We start from the raw sequence: 20,102 nt of genomic DNA on the forward strand, positions 1-20,102 counted from the left end.
CAGACTATCATTGATGGGCATTTGGGTTGGTTCCAAGTCTTTGCTATTGTGAACAGTGCTGCAATAAACATATGTGTGGATGTGTCTTTACAGTAGAATGATTTATAATCCTTCAGGTATATACCCAGTAATGAAATTGCTGGGTCAAATGGTATTTCCGGTTCTAGATCCTTGAGGAATCACCACACTGTCTTATACAATGGTTGAACTAATTTATACTCCCACCAATGGTGTAAAAGCATTCCTATATCTCCACATCCTCTCCAGCATCTGTTATTTCCTGACTTTCTAATGATTGCCATTCTAACTGATGTGAGATGGTATCTCGTTGTGATTTTGATTTGCATTTTTCTAATGGCCAGTGATGATGAGCTTTTTTTCATATGTTTGTTGTCCACATAAATGTCTTCTTTTGAGAAGTGTCTGTTCATATCCTTTGCCCACTTTCTGATGGTGTTTTTTATTTTTTGTTTTTTGTTTTTCTTGTAAATCTGTTTAAGTTCCTTGTAGATTCTGGCTATTAGCCCTTTGTCAGAAGGATAGGTTGCAAAAATTTTCTCCAATTCTGTAGGTTTCCCGTTCACTCTGATGATAGTTTCTTTTGCTGTGCAGAAGTTCTTTAGTTTAATTAGATCCCATTTGTCTATTTTGGTTTTTGTTGCCATTGCTTTTTGTGTTTTAGTCATGAAGTCTTTGCCCATGGCTATATCCTGAATGGTATTGCCTCGGTTTTCTTCTAGGGTTTTTACAGTTTTAGGGCTAATGTTCAAGTTTTTAATACATTTTGAGTTAATTTTTGTATAAGGTGTAAGGAAAGGGTCCATTTTTAGTTTTCTCATATGGCAAGCCACTTTTCGCAACACCATTTATTAAATATGGAGTCCTTTCCCCATTGCTTGTTTTTGTCAGGTTTGTCAAAGATCAGTTAGTTGTAGATATGTGCCATTATTTATGAGGCCTCTGTTCTGTTCCATTGGTCTATATATTTGTTTTGGTACCAGTACCATGCTATTTTGGTTACTGTAGCCTTGTAGTATAGTTTGAAGTCAGGTAGCATGATGCCTCTAGTTTTGTTCTTTTTGCTTAGAAATGTCTTGGCAATATGGGCTCTTTTTTGGTTCTATATGAAATTTGAAGTAGTTTTTTTCTAATTCTCCTGTGAAGAAAGTCAAGGGTAGCTTGATGGGGATAGCATTGAATCTATAAATTACTTTGGGCAGTACGGCTGTTTTCACAATATTGATTCTTCCTATCCACGAAGATGGAATGTTTTTCCATTTGTTTGTGTCTTCTCTTATTTCCTTGAGCAGTGGCTTGTAGTTCTCCTTGAAGAGGTTCTTCACATCCCTTGTAAGTTGTATTTCTAGGTATTTCATTCTCTTTGTAGCAATTGTGAATGGGAGTTCACTCATGATTTGGCTCTCTCTTTTTCTATTATTGGTGTATAGGAATGCTTGTAATTTTTGCACATTGATTTTGTATCCTGAGACTTTGCTGAAGTTGCTTATCAGCTTAAGGAGATTTGGGGCTGAGACGATGGGGTTTTCTAAATATACACGCATGTCATCTGCAGAGACAATTTGACTTTTATTCTTCCTATTTGAATACGCTTTATTTCTTTCTCTTGCCTGATTGCCCTAGCCAGAACTTCCAATATTACATTGAATAGGAGTGGTGAGAGTGGGCATCCTTGTCTTGCACCAGTTTTCAAAGGGAATGCTTACAGCTTTTGCACATTCAGTATGATATTGGCTGCAGGTTTGTCATACATACCCTTATTATTTTGAGATACATTCCATCAATACCCAGTTTGATTATTTTTTAGCATGAAGGGGTTTTGAATTTTATCAAAGGCCTTTTCTGCATCTATTGAGATAATGGTGTGGTTTTTGTCATTGGTTCTGTATATGTGATGGATTATGTTTACTGATTTGCATAAGTTGAACCAGCCTTGCATCCCAAGGATGAAGCCAACTTGATTTTGGTGAATAGGCTTTTTGATGTGCTGCTGGATTCACTTTGCCAGTATTTAATTGAGGATTTTCGCATAGATGTTCATTAGGCATATTGGCCTGAAATTTTCTTTTTTTGTTGTGTCTCTGCCAGGTGTTGGTATCAGGATGATGCTGGCCTCATAAAATGAGTTAGGAAAAATTTCTATTGTTTGGAATAGTTTCAGAAGAAATAGTACCATCTCCTCTTTGTACCTCTGGTAGAATTCGGCTGTGAATCTGTCTGGTCCTGGGCTTTTTTTGTTAGGCTATTATTTACTGCCTCAATTTCAGAACTTGTTATTGGTCTATTCAAGGATTTGACTTCTTCCTGGTTTAGTATTGGGAGGATGTATGTGTTTAGAAATTTATCCATTTCTTCTAGATTTCCTAGTTTATTTGAGTAGAGGTGTTTATAGTATTCTCTGATGGTAGTTTGTATTTCTGTAGGATCAGTGGTGACACCCTCTTTATCATTTTTTTGTGTGTCTATTTGATTCTTCTATGTTTTCTTCTTTATTAGTCTGGCTAGCAGTCTATGTATGTTGTTAATCTTTTCAAAAAACCAGCTCCTGGATTCATTGATTTTTTTTTGAAGGGTTTTTCCATGTCTCTATGTCCTTCAGTTTTGCTTTGATCTTAGTTATTTCTCGTCTTCTGCTAGCTTTTGAATTTGTTTGCTGTTGCTTCTCTAGTTCTTTTAATTGCGATGTTAGGATGTCAATTTTAGATCTTTCCTGCTTTGTCCTGTGGGTATTTAGTGCTAGAAATTTACCTCTAAATACTGGTTTAGCTGTGTCCCAGAGATTCTGGTTCACTGTGTCTTTGTTCTTATTGGTTTCAAAGAACTTATTTATTTCTGCCTTAATTTTGTTATTTACCCAGTAGTCATTCAGGAGCAGGTTGTTCAGTTTCCATGCAGTTGTGCAGTTTTGCGTGAGTTTCTTAACCCTGAGTTCTAATTTGATTGTACTGTGGTCTGAGAGACTGTTATGATTTCCGTTCTTTTGCATTTGCTGACGAGTGCTTTGCTTCCACTTATGTGGTCAATTTTAGCATAAGTGTGATGTGGTGCTGCGAAGAATGTATATTCTGTTCATTTGGGGTGGAGAGTTCTGTAGATGTCTGTTAGGTCTGCTTGGTCCAGAGTTCAGTTCAAGTTCTGAATATCCTTATTAATTTTCTGTCTCATTGATCTGTCTAATATTGGCAGTGGGATGTTAAAGTCTCCCACTCTTATTCTGCGTGAGTCTCAGTCTCTTTGCAGGTCTCCAAGATCTTGCTTTATAAATCTGGGTGCTCCTGTATTGGGTGCATATACATTTAGGATAGTTAACTCTTCCTGTTTCATTGATCCCTTTATCATTATATAATGACCTTCTTTGTCTTTTTTGTTCTTTGTTGGTTTAAAGTCTGTTTTATCAAACACTAGGACTGCAATCTCACATACAGGGTCAGTTTCATGGGCATATGACCTGTGCTGTCATACAGAGCCAGGCACTTAGAAGGACCCCACACATGATTTATTGCTCTGTTGACACCATTTTGCAATTCTGAACAACTTTTTAACAAAAGCCCCTGCATTTTCATTTTGTACTGGGCGAGGCAAATTATATAGCCAGCGCTGGCTTTACAGTTCACTTAAATTTTTACTGCTTCTAGAAAAACAAGTGAAATTTACCTGTAGTTAGTTACCAACCCAGGAGTGGACATTTTCGGAACTGCCCCGACCTGCTTCCTTGCTAGACTGTTCCCTCTCTTTAATATCCATCAGCTGGACCCACCAACTCAGGAAAATCTATATGGGTATATAAGGAGACCCCTGCTGAGCTGAATTTGACTTCAGCAGTATTGCCATTTGTCACAACCTCATGTTGTTTTGGGTGTGGCAAGACTTCTGTTATGCCTGGTCCAGCCAGTTATATATAAAAGGATGTCCTGCTCCACCCTGGCCCTACCTGGTGGACAGCCTGGGCTCTAAGAATGCTTACTTCTAGAATGGACAGACCAAAAGACGACAGAGGGGGTTACAAAAAGATAATATCCATCACAGAAGAAGAGTACTCAAAAGTGAACTTCTACCATTTCCACTGGATGTTGATTAACTTCCCTGAGCCTCAGTTTTCTCCTTGATGAAGGAGGGTAGCAGAGGAGGCATCTATCCCTCCTAACCCGCCAGAATCGCGGGCGGAGAGGACAGAATCGGCGTGCAAAATTTTGCATTGTCCCAGACCTTAGCAAGTCTTCGCACTTATGAAAACAGCATTTATACGTCATTCGGGTCATGCGACTCTTGGAAAACCTAACGTTACCTACGATTCCTTTCTGCCCCCGCCCCACCCCCACCTTCCAGCCTCCAAAAATGTGACCTCCAAAAAAAATAAAAATAAAAAGGCTTGCGACCTATGCCATGAATTGACGACCTTTGAAGGTGGCTCCTGGACCCAGATTAAGCCACGTGCCTCTAAAATGTTCATTTAGGCGGCTGGCGCTATCTTCCCTGCTCAAATCCCTGACCTGCGGCTCCTGGCCACCGCCTCCCTGCCCCAACCCTGCAGACGGGCTCCCCACCGCGTCCGCGCGCCCCGCGAGGGTCCTGGCTGGCGGAGCTACTGCCGCAGGAGGGGGCGGGCCCGGCTCTCGGTCCGCCCCACGCTGGGCTCGGGGTGGGGGCTCCGGGCCTATTACGGGATGGAAGCTCCGGGTGTCACAGGGGCGGGAGGGATGGAGGGAGGGAGAAAGGCACGCTGGTGAAAGGCGCATTGATGCAGCCTGCGGCGGCCTCGGAGCGCGGCGGGGCCAGACGCTGACCGCGTCCAGCTCCTTGGTCTCCTCCTCCGCCTCCTCCAGCTCCGCGCTGCCGGGCCGCCGCGCGCCATGCGCCCCCAGGGCCCCGCAGCCCCCCCCACGGCTGCTCTGCGGCCTCCTGCTGCTCCTGCTGCTGCAGCTGCCCGCGCCGTCGAGCGCCTCTGAGATCCCCAAGGGGAAGCAGAAGGCGCAGCTTCGGCAGAGGGAGGTAGTGGACCTGGTGAGTTCGGGGGAGCCCAGCCCAGACAGCCGCTCTGGTGGAGGGGACCCGGCTGCTCGCCGCATGGGCAGGCCGTCAGTCCGGCTGTTGGGCGTGTCTGTCTGTACAGCTGTGTGTCGAGTGTCTTGCCGTGCCGAGGGTGTTAGGCTTTGTGTCTACAGGTACAGAAGGACCTCGGTTATGCGGGCAGTGAGTCTTGGAACTCAGAGGGGAGACTAAAATGAGAGGCCATTGTGGAGCGGACATGTGACATGGGTCCGGTGGGACTCCCTGAAGTATTGGCGAGTCCCCCAATAATTTCTGGCCTCAGGAGGACCCCTTGCGAAGGGTCGGAGGCGTAGGGTGGCAATGAGAGTAAGATGAGGAGCATGGGTAGGTCCGAAGTGAACCTGGAAAGACCCTGGCCTTGCTGATCCCGTGGGCCTGGGCCTGGGCCAGGGCCAGGGCGGTGCTACGTGTCCTTTGTTGAGGCTGGTGGCCACGTCTGCCTGCAGGAGAGAATAACAACCCCCACAAAGCATCCGTCCAACTCTTTGTAACTTGAAGACTATGAGTCATGTTGGGTCATCTTCCTAGGGAGTATGGGCTGCAATTTACTTTGTTGGACAACCACAGCAGGGGCCAGCAATGGTTCAGAGGGTTTAAGGCCGGAAAGGGAAATGAAGGGGCCGGCGCTAACGCTCTAAGGACCCGTTTTGTTTGCTCTGTTTAAATCAAATGGGCAGTCAGTCCTTATAGATACCCTGGTGGCCACCGGGTAGGAGTATCACAGTCAAGCTAGGGGAGACGACAGTTTCCAGAAAACTGGAAACAAACGGCCGAGTGCTTTCCAGGGGCTCATCTGTGGAAAAGTATGTTTGCTTAAAATCCCTCTGAAAATCAACAAACCCACTGGAGGGCGAGGTTCTCTGCCCTGTGGCATGAGGGAGCCTTTCACAGCTACCATAGTCCTTGGTGTATCATAAACTTGTCTCATTTGTAGACAAACATGATTTACAGGCATTGCAAGACATAAGTTGGGGCATTTTTTATTAAAAAGAAAGTTTTGAATTTGTTAAGCTACCATTTTAAACTGAGCTAATAAACCAAGTTCCTTGGCAGCTAGTTCTACCTTGGATTCAAAAGTGCTAGAAAAAAATTTTCCCCATTTCATACAGTACTTTTGGTGATAGGCTGTGTAATTTTGCTCCACAAAAGCAGACTATGTTTTCAGGCAACAGTACTATTTTAAGTGACCAAGTTATTAAAACTGTACCAAATGAGTGTGGTTTATGTGTAGTTTGCATTTTATGAATTTGTAGTTATGATACACAAAATACCCATTTTTTCCTGGGAAGCTTGCAAGCTTTCCCCCTTCAAGGATTTACAGTATCTGTGGTTTCCCACAACTCTGGCCAGACTTGGAAAAGATTTTGCAGCCAGGCTCAGGTGCATCCTGTAGGTTGGATTTGGTTTGCTGACAGAAAAAGACCACAGTCATTAAGTTTTCAACAGAGTCTATAAAGCAACTTCTTTGTATAGGATCTTTCAAAGCGTTCAAGCTTCCACCAAGCTCTGCCCCCTGGTGGCTAGTGAAAGTAACAGGGGCGTAGAAAAGTGCTCTTCCCTTCACATTTTTTTTTTCCATTCCACAGACATTTATTCAGAGTACTAAGCATGTGTTGGGTTACCATTTTAAAGTAGAAGAAGACAGGTGTGACACCTGCGGAATCGAATCAAGTAAAGTTATATGGTCTCTGAAATGTGTTTTTTAGATGAAAAGGTGAATAAAAATTCTCAATATGGTACGATGGACATGCTGGGCCAGATAATTCTTGTGGGGACCGTCCTGTGCATTGTAGCATGTTTAGCAGCACCCCTCGTTTGTACAGACTAGATGCCAGTAGCAACCCCCGCTCCCAAGTTGTGACAACCAAAAATATCTCTAGACATAGTCAAGTGTCCCCTAGAGGACAAAATTGTCCGCAGTTGAGATCCACTGATATATAAGAAAATAAGATTTAGTCTGTGTATCATCTTGCCCTGAGGGGAATAATAGTGAAAATAATCAAAGAATATCAGAAGCAGTGTTATTCCCACTTGAAATGTATGTCTAAATATTTTATGCATCTGCTTGTGAAAGTTAATTAAATTACTAAAATTTAAAAAGTCTAAAACACACCAAACTGTTTTGAAATAGTTTGCACTTTTAAAAATTTATTTTGTATGTCTTTGAATACTTTTGTAATTGTTAAATGCTTTTTTTTTTTTTTTTACTATTTCTCTGACAGTAGTAGTGTCTTTTTCTTCTTACAGTAAGGAAAATGGCAATGTCAAAGACTTAACAAATCATTTATCAAACAAAAAATGAAACTGGTAATGGAGAAGCAAATTGATAGGCAAACATCAGTCTGATTATCTAGGATTTTTCCCAGACAGCTATTGGATTTTATCATCCAGTCCCAGATACTGTAGTCAAAAGATAAGCTTTGAAGTTACTTTAATATCTAAGAAACATTTTTTGTTTTCGTTGGAAAGTATACTTATGCAAAATGATAGTACTAGGCAACTTACACAAATAGAGGAAATGTTAGAGTAAAAATTTAAATGGATTGCATTGGGTTTTGGAGTATCTAATAAATGGCACATTTGTTCCTAGCTGAACCAATTCAGATGTAGACACAGAAATTAGACAGGTGGAATGCAAGGTATACCTTTACCCGTGATCATACAGCATTGGTGTGCATGGCTTATGTGTGCTAGGCTGGTAGATTTGCTAGTGCTCTCTTCCCAAGGTCTACCCTGAAAGGTCCACCCAGGGCAGTGGACACACTTGCCCAGAGTCACTGCCTCGCATTGGTCTTGGGGGAATCATAGGAATAATAATGACTGACACATGCAGTGTTTACTGTGTTCCAGGCATTGTTCTAAGCACATTTTATATATTATTCACTTGAAGCTTATACAAACCCTACAAGGTAAGACTCTATTATTATCCCCATTTTACAGGTAAGGAAACAACACCCAAATGTTGAGTAACTTGCCCTATCTCACAGAGCTAATGTAAGGTGGAGCCAGGATAAAATCCAAATAAACTGGCTCTAGAATCCATGCATTTAAACACTACAAGATATCCTTCCTCAAAACAAACATAGAGAATCCTCGCACTTACAGACGGTTTGATAAATTGTGGATGGTCCCCTATTGAGAACTAATGGTCACCTGAAACTAGATCACTTACTGCTTCTCCTTGGGGAGGAGGGGTGGGTTGAGAGGCCAGAAATGTTATCCAAGTATTGCTTTCCCCACTTAAAAACAGGGAGAAGTAGGGATTTTCATATCCAAGTTGGAGATATCGCTGCCGGTACAAGATAATTATTGACTGTTAAGATTTTATTTTATAATTATGTCCCTAGGAATTTATCTTAGGGAAATAATTCAAAAGAAGAAATAGGGTATCTGGATAAAGATTTTCATTACAATAATATTCTAATAAGAAAAAAGTAGAAATAAACTATGTATCTAAAAATAGTATGTTTGCATCAAACTGTAAAAGTCCAGGTCTCTTTGCAAGATATAGGGCTAGAAGAAAAAAAGCAGAATATCAGATTATTTCCACCTTTGGATACAGGTATTTAAAATTATATATGCTTATAATGAACAGTAGAAAGGAGCAGGCAAATGAAATAATTTTGTCCTCCTCTGATGTGTGTGTGTGTGTACAGTTTGTGCACTAAAAATTAAGAGAGAAATCACAATATTTTAGAAATAATTTGAAAACGAATTCTCTATAATAAATCATCTAGAACATGGGCACGTGGTATTAAGGGATTCTTGACTCCAAGGCCTCAAAGTAAATGCAATTTTAATCATACTGAGTCTCTGAATCTTGAGTGGTGAGAGTTTTCTTCGCCTTCTCTTTCTCATTATAGTATAATGGAATGTGCTTACAAGGGCCAGCAGGAGTGCCTGGTCGAGATGGGAGCCCTGGGGCCAATGGCATTCCAGGTACCCCTGGGATCCCAGGTCGGGATGGATTCAAAGGAGAAAAGGGGGAATGTTTGAGGGAAACCTTTGAGGAGTCCTGGACACCCAACTACAAGCAGTGTTCATGGAGTTCACTGAATTATGGCATAGATCTTGGGAAAATTGCGGTAAGTAAAGTATGAATTATTTTGAAAGTGAAGCAAAATATGGTTTTCATGTTTCAGTGTTAATTTTTTGGTGATGTTTTATTATTTTTTAACCAAAAGACTTAGAGAAGTAGGTAGCATGTGACTTTTAATTTAAAACTAATAAAAAGTTCATAAGATTTCAAAGTTAATTTCATAAATGTATTTCTAAGACAAATGCTTATCATTTTAACCATAGTATCTAAAATAACATACTTTTTAAATGCAAAAGAAAGAGAGCATAAGTGGTCTGTGTTGGACAGTAAGCAACTTTCCAATCTTGCTCTAAAGTAAATTTAAATTCAGTCTAAGAAATTCTGCCCTGGCTTCAGATATAAAAGTGGGAAGAAATTTTCAAGAAATTACCACATTGATCTGGAAGCAGAAGTCCATTGGTGCTTGTCTTTATTCAGGTAGCATACCAGCTTAAAATTGCTAAGCCTAGGAGAAGTGAAATAGATTAGATGTGAGGTACTACAGCGATTATTTTAAGTTTTTCTGCAACATTAAGGCTGAATGGTGGGGAATTACTCAAAATAGCTTGTCTGGTAATGTATTTTGAATAATGTTTCAGTCACTTTGATTAGTGTTTGCCTCAAAAGTAATTGGCACATCCACTGGGATGGAAGAGAGTTGAAGAAGTTGATGCTATTTATAAGCCTCTTTTCTCTTGTTGACCAATTCTGTACATGGTTCTCTATTTACAGAACATTACTTCATGATTTTACCACTACCATCAAGCAATTACAAGAAATTTTCTTTTCATAAAACTCTTAAGATTTTAAGATGCACTGTGTGTATAATCCCTGTTCCTCATCTCAGCTCTTTCTGCTCTATTATCTGTAAGAGTTTGAGACTGTCTTGATTTAATTGTTTTGTGATAGAATTTCCATGTAGCTTCCATAGTTATGGTGACTATGACCTTCTCTGTGCTCATGTGTGTTTCTAGAAAGCATCTCGTTAAAATGTTCCCTAGTTATTTTAAACATCTGATATTGATAGACTGGTTGCTTATTTATAGTTGTTTATCAAAAGTTACTGAGTTCCTTCTAAACGCTATCCTTGTGGGTTCTGAATTATTAATATGTTTTAAAGGTCCTTTTAGCAATGGTCAGGATGGGTATGGGAACCTTCTACAAGTAAAAGACAATAGGACAATAAGCCAATAGACAGACAAATTTGCAAAGACCAAAATAAGCAAACAAGAAACCTGGCCCTTATCATTGTGTCGTATAGATAAAGACTAAAAACCTTGTCTATCCTTTACTCCCTCATACTGTTTGCTATTGCTCAAAAAGAAACAGGTCAAGAGTGAATATGTATGGACAGCACTAGTCTAGAATGTAAGTTCCATGAGGGCAGGGATTCTGGTTTGTTAACTGCTGTATCTATACCATTTAGCACATAGTTGGCCTCAGCAAATAGTTTTTGAATGCAAAAAAAAAGAGGAAATATATAAATTGGTTTGGTCAAAAGTACTGGAGGCTAGCCTTCTTTGGTAAAACTGAAAGATACCCTCAATGGGGTGAGATATTCTAAGAAGGCTATAATTTGATTTTCTTAGAGTTCCTTTATCAAAATCTCTTACCTAGCTTGCAGAATATCTCCCTGTCTCTATAAAAGTTAAGTTTTTTTCTTTTCCTTTTTTTTTTTTTCCCCATTTTTGAGACAGAGTCTCACTGTCTTGCCCAGGTAGAATGCAGTGGCACAATCTTGGCTCATTGCCACCTCCACCTCCTGGGTTCAAGCAATTCTCACATCTCAGCCTCCCGAGTAACTGGGATTACAGGCATGCACCACCACACCCAGCTAATTTTTTGTATTTTTAGTGGAGACGGGTTTCGCCATGTTGCCCAGGCTTGTCTTGAACCCCTGGCCTCAAGTAATCCACCCACCTTGGCCTCCCTAAGTGCTGGGATTATAGGCATGAGCCATCGCACCTGGCCAAGTTAAACTTTTTAAATACATTTTGGGGAAAAGGATTGTTAAGTAAAATTCACCAATCTCAAAATCTCTTTTTAATTAAAATAGAAAATGTTAACTAAATTTCATTTCTATGTGTGTGACAGGAGTGTACATTTACAAAGATGCGTTCAAACAGTGCTCTAAGAGTTTTGTTCAGTGGCTCACTTCGGCTAAAATGCAGAAATGCATGCTGTCAACGTTGGTATTTCACATTCAATGGAGCTGAATGTTCAGGACCTCTTCCTATTGAAGCTATAGTTTATTTGGACCAAGGAAGCCCTGAAATGAATTCAACAATTAATATTCATCGCACTTCTTCTGGTATGTAAAGTTGTGACATTGCAAGATGTGTCTCAGATCTAACTAAGATGAGTCCCACTATAATGTTGGGTCCTAGCCTGCTGTAAAGGAACCTCTAGGAAGTTTTCAATCCATGATTCTCCACCCTGGGTTGTACTTCTGCATTACCTCTAGATCTTTTAAAAAAAATATAGATGCCTGGGACCTATCTCTGATGAACTGACTCAGAATCTCTAGTGTAAGACCACAGCGGTTTTTTTTTTTTTGAGTCAGAGTCTCGTTCTGGTGCCAGGTGCCAGGCTGGAGTGCAGTGGCCCAATCTTGGCTCACTGCAACCTCCGCCTCCCGAGTTCAAGCAATTTTCCTGCCTCAGCCTCCCCAGTAGCTGGGGCTACAGACGTGCATGCCACCATGCCCAGCTTCTGCGCTTTTTAAAAGATCCCCTAGTGATTCTGATGTGCCCCAGGCTTGAAAATCAATGAGTTAAATGACATGGCAAAATAGCCAATAATGCCATGGAGCAGTGGCTTTTCTACCTTGGCTTCATATTGGGCTCACTTTAGGAATTTTGGGAACCTTACAAAAGAAATACCTATCCCACCCCTTTAGGGAGTCAGATTTAATATGTCTGCGTGCAGACACAGCAATGGGACTTTCAAAATATCTCTTGGTTGGCTGGGCTTGGTGGCTCACACCTGTAATCCCAGAACTTTGGGAGGCTGAGGTGGGCAATCACTTAAGCCTTAAGTGATTGGGCTCAAACTTAAGCCCAAGTTTGAGACAATGTGGGCAACATGGCAAAAACCCATCTCTACAAAAAATTACAAAAAAATTAGTTCCAACTACCAGGGAGACTGAGGTTGGAGGATGGCTTCAGCCCAGGAGACAGAGGTGCAGTGAGCTGAGTTTGTACTACTGCACTCCATTCTGAGTGATGACAGAGTTTGATCCCGTTGGAAAAAAAAAAATCTTCTGATTATTCTAATGTTCAGCCAAAGTTGAGAACCACTGGCTCAGACTAAAGGAGACTGACTCATTTTTCTGCCTTATTCTTTAAAAGGGTGGATACTGTCTGCTGAATTTGTAAAAGAGAAAATTTTTATACTATTTCTGCATTCTGTGTTTCCATCTAATATGAGAAAAAAGACTTTCAGTGGTCACTTAAACTGTCAGAAAAATATTATTGGGTTGTTTTATGTTTGTTTGTATGTGTGTATTTATTTATTTATTTTAGAGACAGGGTCTTGTGCTGTTGCTCAGGCTGGAGTACGGTGGCGGGATCATAGCTCACTGTAACTTTGAACACTTGGCCTCAAGTTGATCCTCTTGCTCAGCTTCTCAATGTGCTGTTGTTACAGGCATGAGCCACCATGCCCAGACTGTTCTATTTTAAGATTCATTAAAGACTGTTTAGAAAATACCAAAAAGTTGAAGAGTTTTTTGAACAAATGTTAATCTCATCCCCTAGAGGCACCACTATCAATATTTGCTTGTTAGCCATTTTGGTTTCTTAAGTTGCAGTGCATGGCACACCATGACAGCACAGCCTGGTAGCATCAAAAAGTGCAATACTATTATATTCATTTGTCTTTCCATAGAAGAAAAATAAGAAACTGTACAGGTGGTTAACATCATTTCCCTGACATCCTGATGAGATTTTTCACTAATGTTATACTTAAAAATGGTTGAGGGGAGGGAGAAGATCATCTCATCTTTCCCTTCCCTCAGAACATTTCAGCATTCTTTGGGGCTCCAAGTCAGATACTGAACCCCAAAACCAATTTATTCCTAAGCAATCAAGGGGGTCCCCTCTACATTTTCCCTCAATCCACACAATATCCTTGAAATATAAAGAATAGATTTTAACCCCTCTCTTTGCATATTGAGAAACCCAAGGAAATACAGTGTCTTACCTAGGACAGTAGAATTGGTGAAACCAAGGCCCTGTTCTCTTGTCCCAGTTCTCTTTGTAATCAGATTAAAAACCCTCTTCACTAAGCCAGATACATGTGCTAGAAAGGAAGAAGTGTTTCCCATCTAAGAAACAGTCTTTAAAATAAGAAGAATCTAGATATTAAATATAAAATTTGATTAGGAAGTGATATGTTTAGACAGTAGTTGATATAAGCAACTTACTTTCTATTCTGTTATCTTTAAGGTGTGTGTTAATATTTTGCTACAATGTAAGCCCGTAGGCCCAAGAACAGTGACCTATACATGCATATACTTTACAAATAATTTAACATAGCATTTCCCAACCATGGTGTGCAAACTCATTTGGTGTGATCAATTGGGTGGAGTGTCACAAGTAATGTGTTATTAATAAAAATTTTTGTGTTATTGTGGATTAAAAGTTATCTCTGTAATAAATCATTTTCTCTGACATGCTGATAATCTCTCTTAAGGGAAAGGAAAGGGGTACACTTATAGTTAGCAAATCAGAGGATGACTTAAAGCCTTGATATACCCATGGGAGTTTGACAAACTGTTTCATCTATTACATGGGTCTAGGAGGAAAATGGGTTGAGAACTCCTAATCCGACATGTTGCTTTCACTTAACAAGCTATCATACTACATTGTCACAGCAAAAATGTTCATTTACCTACATTATTTCATCTGCTAAAGACCATGAAGTGACCATTTGATTCTCCTCAGATGAGGCTGACGCAAGACCCAAGCTTGTCTGATGTCCTTAGGCTGTAGGGGCATGTGAGCAAGTTTCCAGGCTATGGATGTCAAGAACTTGGGTAAAGATGAGCATTTTAGGCATTTCCACTTGGCATGGTACTAAGAATACCAGATTAAATGGAACTGTAGGCCTACTTTTTAGTCCCCAACTTGGAAAGGGGCCTGAACCAGAGGCTGGTCTCTGGATTCTGAGAGACTTGCCCTGAGTTTACTCCTCTGAGAGTTTATGTAAGTAGATTGCTTCAGACTTACATCCCTGGGTCTCAACTGGAATGCACTAACCTCAGTCAAATAGAAAGTCACATGAAGTCATCCACTACACTGCTTCTATATCAGGATTCATTTTCTTAAAGAATCTGCCAGTCTAGTTTCTTCTCCCATTTTACACATGCCTCAAAGGTACTCTGTCTTTTTGCCTGCTAAAATGACCACTGAGGGATTTTTTTTTTTTTTAAGTTAAGACAAGACTTTGGTAAGATGGAATGCAACTTGTATGTTAGTAGGTGAAAGTCCAGAGGACATGTGAAAAGTTGCATAATTATAATGCATAAAAACACAGAGGAAATGCAAGGTTTTTTTTTTTTCTTTTATGTTTTTTTCACTATGAGGAAATTCTGTGTAAAATGGGATTCCCGATTGAAGGGCTGGTGTAATGATTATGTTAGAATTTCTTATAATGTTATAAAGTTATTTCTTCTGACTGGGTGCAGTGGCTCACACCTATAATCCCAGCACTTTGGGAGGCCAGGGTGGGCAGAGTACCAGGTCAGGAGATTGAGACCATCCTGGCTAACACAGTGAAACTCCATCTCTACCAAAAATACAAAAAATGATCCAGGTGTGGTGGCATGTGCCTATAGACCCAGCTACTCTGGAGGCTGAGATAGGAGAATCGCTTGAACCTGGGAGGCAGAGGTTGCAGTGAGCTGAGATCGCTCCATTGCACTCCAGCCTGAGCAACAGAGCAAGACTTTATCTAAAAAAAAAAAAAAAAAAAAAAAAAAAAAAGATTTGCATATCAAATGAAAGTCTTGGCTTTTAAAAGTATAAATAGGCTTTCTTTGCTTAGTCAAATAAATTGCTTTGTTTAATCAAATAAATTTATCTAGTCAAATAAATTTGTTTTAAGTTAGCTCTGTAACTATACAAATTCTGGTTTTATGCTTGAAATCTGTAAGAACACTGCCTGTTAAACTTATCCATAGAATGGATATGTATACATATTTTTAAAATATTTATGTACCAATTTAGAAAAAGAGAACTTTATTATGAAAACCTTATCAGGTATTAGAACTTTTAATTAGCATTACATTAAACAGAATTACAATCTAGCTTTATAAAGTCATAAAATTTAACTAAAGGATTTTGCTGTTCTAAAGAAAGATGTAACTTTCATCTTTGTCTTGCAGTGGAAGGACTTTGTGAAGGAATTGGTGCTGGATTAGTGGATGTTGCTATCTGGGTTGGTACTTGTTCAGATTACCCAAAAGGAGATGCTTCTACTGGATGGAATTCAGTTTCTCGCATCATTATTGAAGAACTACCAAAATAAATGCTTTAATTTTCATTTGCTACCTCTTTTTCTATTATACCTTGGAATGGTTCATTTAAATGACATTTTAAATAACTTTTATGTGTACATCTGAATGAAAAGCAAAGCTAAACATGTTTACAGACCAAAGTGTGATTTCACACTATTTTTAAATCTAGCATTATTCATTTTACTTCAGTCAAAAGTGGTTACAATATTTTTTTTTTAGCTGATTAGGATACTTTCTTCATAGTCACATTCTCTGAACCTATAATTTGGAATATTGTTGTGGTCTTTAGTTTTTTGCTCTTAGCATAGCATTTTTTTAAATATAAAAGCTACCAGTTTTCGTACAATTTGTAAATGTTAAGAATTTTTTTATATCTGTTAAATAAAAATTATTTCCAACAATCTTAATATCTTTAAATTAATTACCAATTAAATTGGAGTTTCTAGTACTTTATACCTGAAAAGTTTAACATAAATCCAATTTGTATTTATCATTTAATGCTTATTTATTAATTTTTAGTACATATATAACATGGTTCCATTTTTAAAGGAATACAAAGAGAAAATGGTATTTATGTGTCAGGAAATATATGAGCACTTTAGGAATTTTAATCTTTATTTAACAAAGAGTAACAAAAGATGGATTCTATCCTCAAAGTCCTTGCCATTTGGTAGAACAGATCAGACATATATAGAAATAACAATAAATTAAAGATTAATATGTCGATTACTATAAAACTGTTGAAGTGGGTGATATGGTTCAAAGGAAGAGTGATCATTTCTGGCTGAGGTGATCAGGAAAAAATCCATGAAGGCAGTATACATGTAAGATTGATGAAGTTAAGTAAATTCTAGGCTTGACTTGGAAGTATCAGTATGAACTCATACTTTACCTTAAATAAAGCTACAAAACAATAACAAAATCTACCTTTGTTTACCAAAAAGGCCCAGAAAAAAATTACCAATCCAGTAGTGCCCAGGATGTGATCTCTACATTTCCACTTCCTACTAAAAGAGACTAAAAATCCTTGAAGAAATGGTGATTTCAGCTCTGGGGCAGGAAATGTACAATATGAACATGAAACATTTTGTCATACTGGAAAACAAGGCAACTATGAAAAACAACTCAAAAGGATCCAAGAGCCAACTTGAATTGGTTCTCACTGGCAAAGTTGATACAATTTAAATATCAATAAGGAGAATAATTGCAATGGTTTAAAACATGAAATATGTTTAAATACATCGGTATGAGTTCAACTTACAGTGAAATAAAAATTATTGGTCAACTTACAGTATGCCAGTAAACCAACTTGTTACTTTGAAAATTAGTAAATCGAACCAAACATTTCTTCTGCTTTCCCTACATGTACTGTATGTCTGAGTAACCAAATTGTTCATGAAGGGAAATTTCTCTTTCTAAAACTATATATACACATACACACAATATTATATATCTTATAGTAACATCATATATTAGTGGTATAGCTTGCAAAAGAAGAAAGAGTGATAGTATTTGAATATTAACTTTTTTCAACTCCTCACGAATTAAGGGATCTAGTAAATGAACATCAACAGCTGATAACATTCCCAAAAGAGATAGACCAGCTATGTTCCTCCAATGAAAGTATATAATAGCACACAAGAAGTAGTTTTCCAAGAAACAATCAAGCCAGGATCTGATGTAGCCTCTAGTTCTAACCATTAATTTGTGGGAAATACAGGGGTTAGAGGAAGATGTTCATTGACGCCACAGGGATATAATCAGCAAAATACAGACTGTGGGAAACTTGAAAGACAATTTGGTTTATGTAACAAATAATTAGCGAGAAAAGTGAGAGAAAAAAAAACTTATAGATTAAAAGAAACAAGAGCATATCAACCAATTGCAATGTTTGAACTTTATTTGGATACTGATTCAAGCGAACTATAAACACAAAGCAAAACTTCCTTGAGATAGTTGAGGACATTTGAATATTGGCTGAATAGTTGATATTAAATAATTATTATTTATGTCTGGTAATGATATCGTGGTTCTTTTTAAATAATACCTTTATCTTTTAGAGCTACTGAAATATTTAAGACAAAGTGATATGACATGTTGAGTTTGCTTTAGAATAATCTAGAAATGGGAAGTAGAAGGGGAGTCTAGGTGAAATAATATTTCAGATAGGCAGATGTTAACCAAGATGCATAAAAATTTTGATACATGCCTTTAGTTCAAACCACCTATTATTTGAACATGATTTTTTATTAATACTCCAGTGTTTTTACTAATGTTCTTGCCGCTACCAAAACTGTTCTTAACAGCTATCCCCATTTGTCAAAATTAAGTGAAATAAGCCAAGCACAGAAAGACAAACTTCTCATGTTCTCACTCATTTGCAGCAGCTGCAAATTAAAACAATCAAACTCATGGAGACAGGCAGTAGAATGTTGGTTACCAGAGACTGGGATGGGTAGTGAGGAGTGGGGGGAAAGTGGGGATGGTTAATGGGCACAAAAAATAGAAAGAATGAATAAAATCTAGTATTTGATAGCACACAGGGTGACCGCAATAAATCATAATTCATAGTATATTTAAAAATAACTAAAAGTCGGGCATGGTGGCTCACGCCTATAATCCCAGCTCTTAGGGAGGCAGAGGCGGGAGAATAGCTGAAGCCCAGGAGTTTGAGACCTGCCTGGGCAATATAGCGAGACCTCATTCTCCACAAAAAGGAAAAAAATAAAGACAAAAAATAATAAAAATAACCAAAAGAGTATAATTGGAATGTTTGTATAACAAGGAAATGATACATGCTTAAGGTGACAGATGCCCCATTTACCCTAATGTGATTATTACATGTTGAATTCCTGTATCAAAATGTCTCATGTACCCCATAAATATATACTTACTATGTGCCCATAAAAATTAAAAATTTTAAAAAAGTGGTGCCTTGAGATGGAATCTACTCCTGGTGAAGATGCTGTCAATATTGTTGAAATGACAACAAAGGATTTGGTGTATTACATAAACTTCATTGATAAAGCAGCAGCAGGGATGGAAAGGATTCACTCCAATTTCCAACAAAGTTCTACTGTGAGTAAAATACTATCAAACACCACCACAAGCTACAGAGAAATCTTCCATTAAAGCAAGAGTCAATCGATGTGGTAAACTCCATTGTTATTTTAAGAAATTGCCACAGCCACCCCAACCTTCAGCAACGACCAACCTGATCAGTCAGCAGCCATTAACACTGAGGCAAGATCCCCTAGCAGCAAACAGATTACAACTCACTGAAGGCTGAGATGATTGTCAAAATTTTTTAGCAATAAAGTATTTTAAATTAAGCTACATACAAGGTATTTTTAGACATAATGCTATTGTACACTTAATAGGCTACAGTATAATGTCAACATAATTTTTATATACACTAGGAAACCAAAAAATTCATGACTTATTTTCTTGTGAAACTCACTTTGTTGCAGTAGTCCAGAAGTGAACTATAAAAGTATCTCAGAGATCTCAAAGGTATGCCTACATATTTATAAATCTCTTAATACATGAGCAGAAATTTATTAGAGGAATTGGCTCCCCCAATTACGGAGGCTGAGAAGTCTCACGATAGGCCATTTGCAAACTGGAGAACCAGGGAGGCCCACAGTGTAACACTCAGTTTGAGATCGAAGTCCTGGGAACCCGGGGTAGGGGGTGTGCTGTTGCAAGTCCAAGTCCAAGTCCAAAGGCCGGAGAATCTGAAGTTCTGATGCCCAAGTGCAGTTGAAGAAAGGTGTCCCTGCTCCAGAATAAGGATCACATTCACCTTCCCTCCCTTCCTTTTTGTTTGAATGCGGCTCTCAGCTGACTGGCTGTGGGCAGATCTTCCTTACTCAGTCCACTGATTTAAATGCCAATATCTTCTGGAAACACATTCATAGGTATACCTAGAAATAACGCCTTAACAGCTAGCTGAGTACCCCTAGCCCTGTCATGTTGACATCTAAAACTAACCATTATAGACTTATCTCATTATTACACCCAATAACTGGCTTACAGTCTTTTTGCTTCCTGTCCTGGCAACTCTGAGTCTGCTGGTTTGGAAGTCTTAGTATCCATGAAGGGAACAAAACAGCGGTTCCACTGAATCATAGGATGAGACAGGTTATCAGTTTTCTATTGCCTGCATGACAAATGACTACAAATTTAGTAACTTAAAACAACACAAATTTATTTACCTCATGGTTTCTGTGGGTCAAGGGTCTGGGTACAGGTTAGCTGAGTCCTCTGCTCAGTGTTACCAGGCTGAAATTAAACCATTAGCTGGGGCTGTGATCTCATCTGAGACTTAGGACCCTATTCTTAGCATGTGTGGTTGTTAGCACAATTCAGTTTCTTGTAGTTGTGATTAGAGTTCTAGTTTTTTGTTTTGTTTTGTTGTTTTACTGTTAGCTGAGG

At 38.9% G+C, this 20,102-nt stretch overlaps 1 protein-coding gene across 1 annotated transcript; it reads left to right on the top strand.

The window, feature by feature from the left end:
• The first annotated feature begins 4,853 nt into the window (after positions 1-4,853).
• CTHRC1 (collagen triple helix repeat containing 1) lies at positions 4,854-16,072 on the top strand. The gene is given in 5 exon segments (XM_032245791.1): positions 4,854-4,892; positions 4,894-5,019; positions 8,931-9,152; positions 11,240-11,456; positions 15,534-16,072. Coding segments are annotated over 5 exon segments (732 nt in total). The 5' UTR covers positions 4,854-4,868; the 3' UTR covers positions 15,677-16,072.
• Positions 16,073-20,102: the final 4,030 nt, after the last annotated feature.

The sequence above is a fragment of the Sapajus apella genome, unplaced genomic scaffold (assembly GCF_009761245.1).
Source record: "Sapajus apella isolate SASKATOON/1434 unplaced genomic scaffold, GSC_monkey_1.0 scaffold3, whole genome shotgun sequence".
Classification (NCBI taxonomy): domain Eukaryota; kingdom Metazoa; phylum Chordata; class Mammalia; order Primates; family Cebidae; genus Sapajus; species Sapajus apella.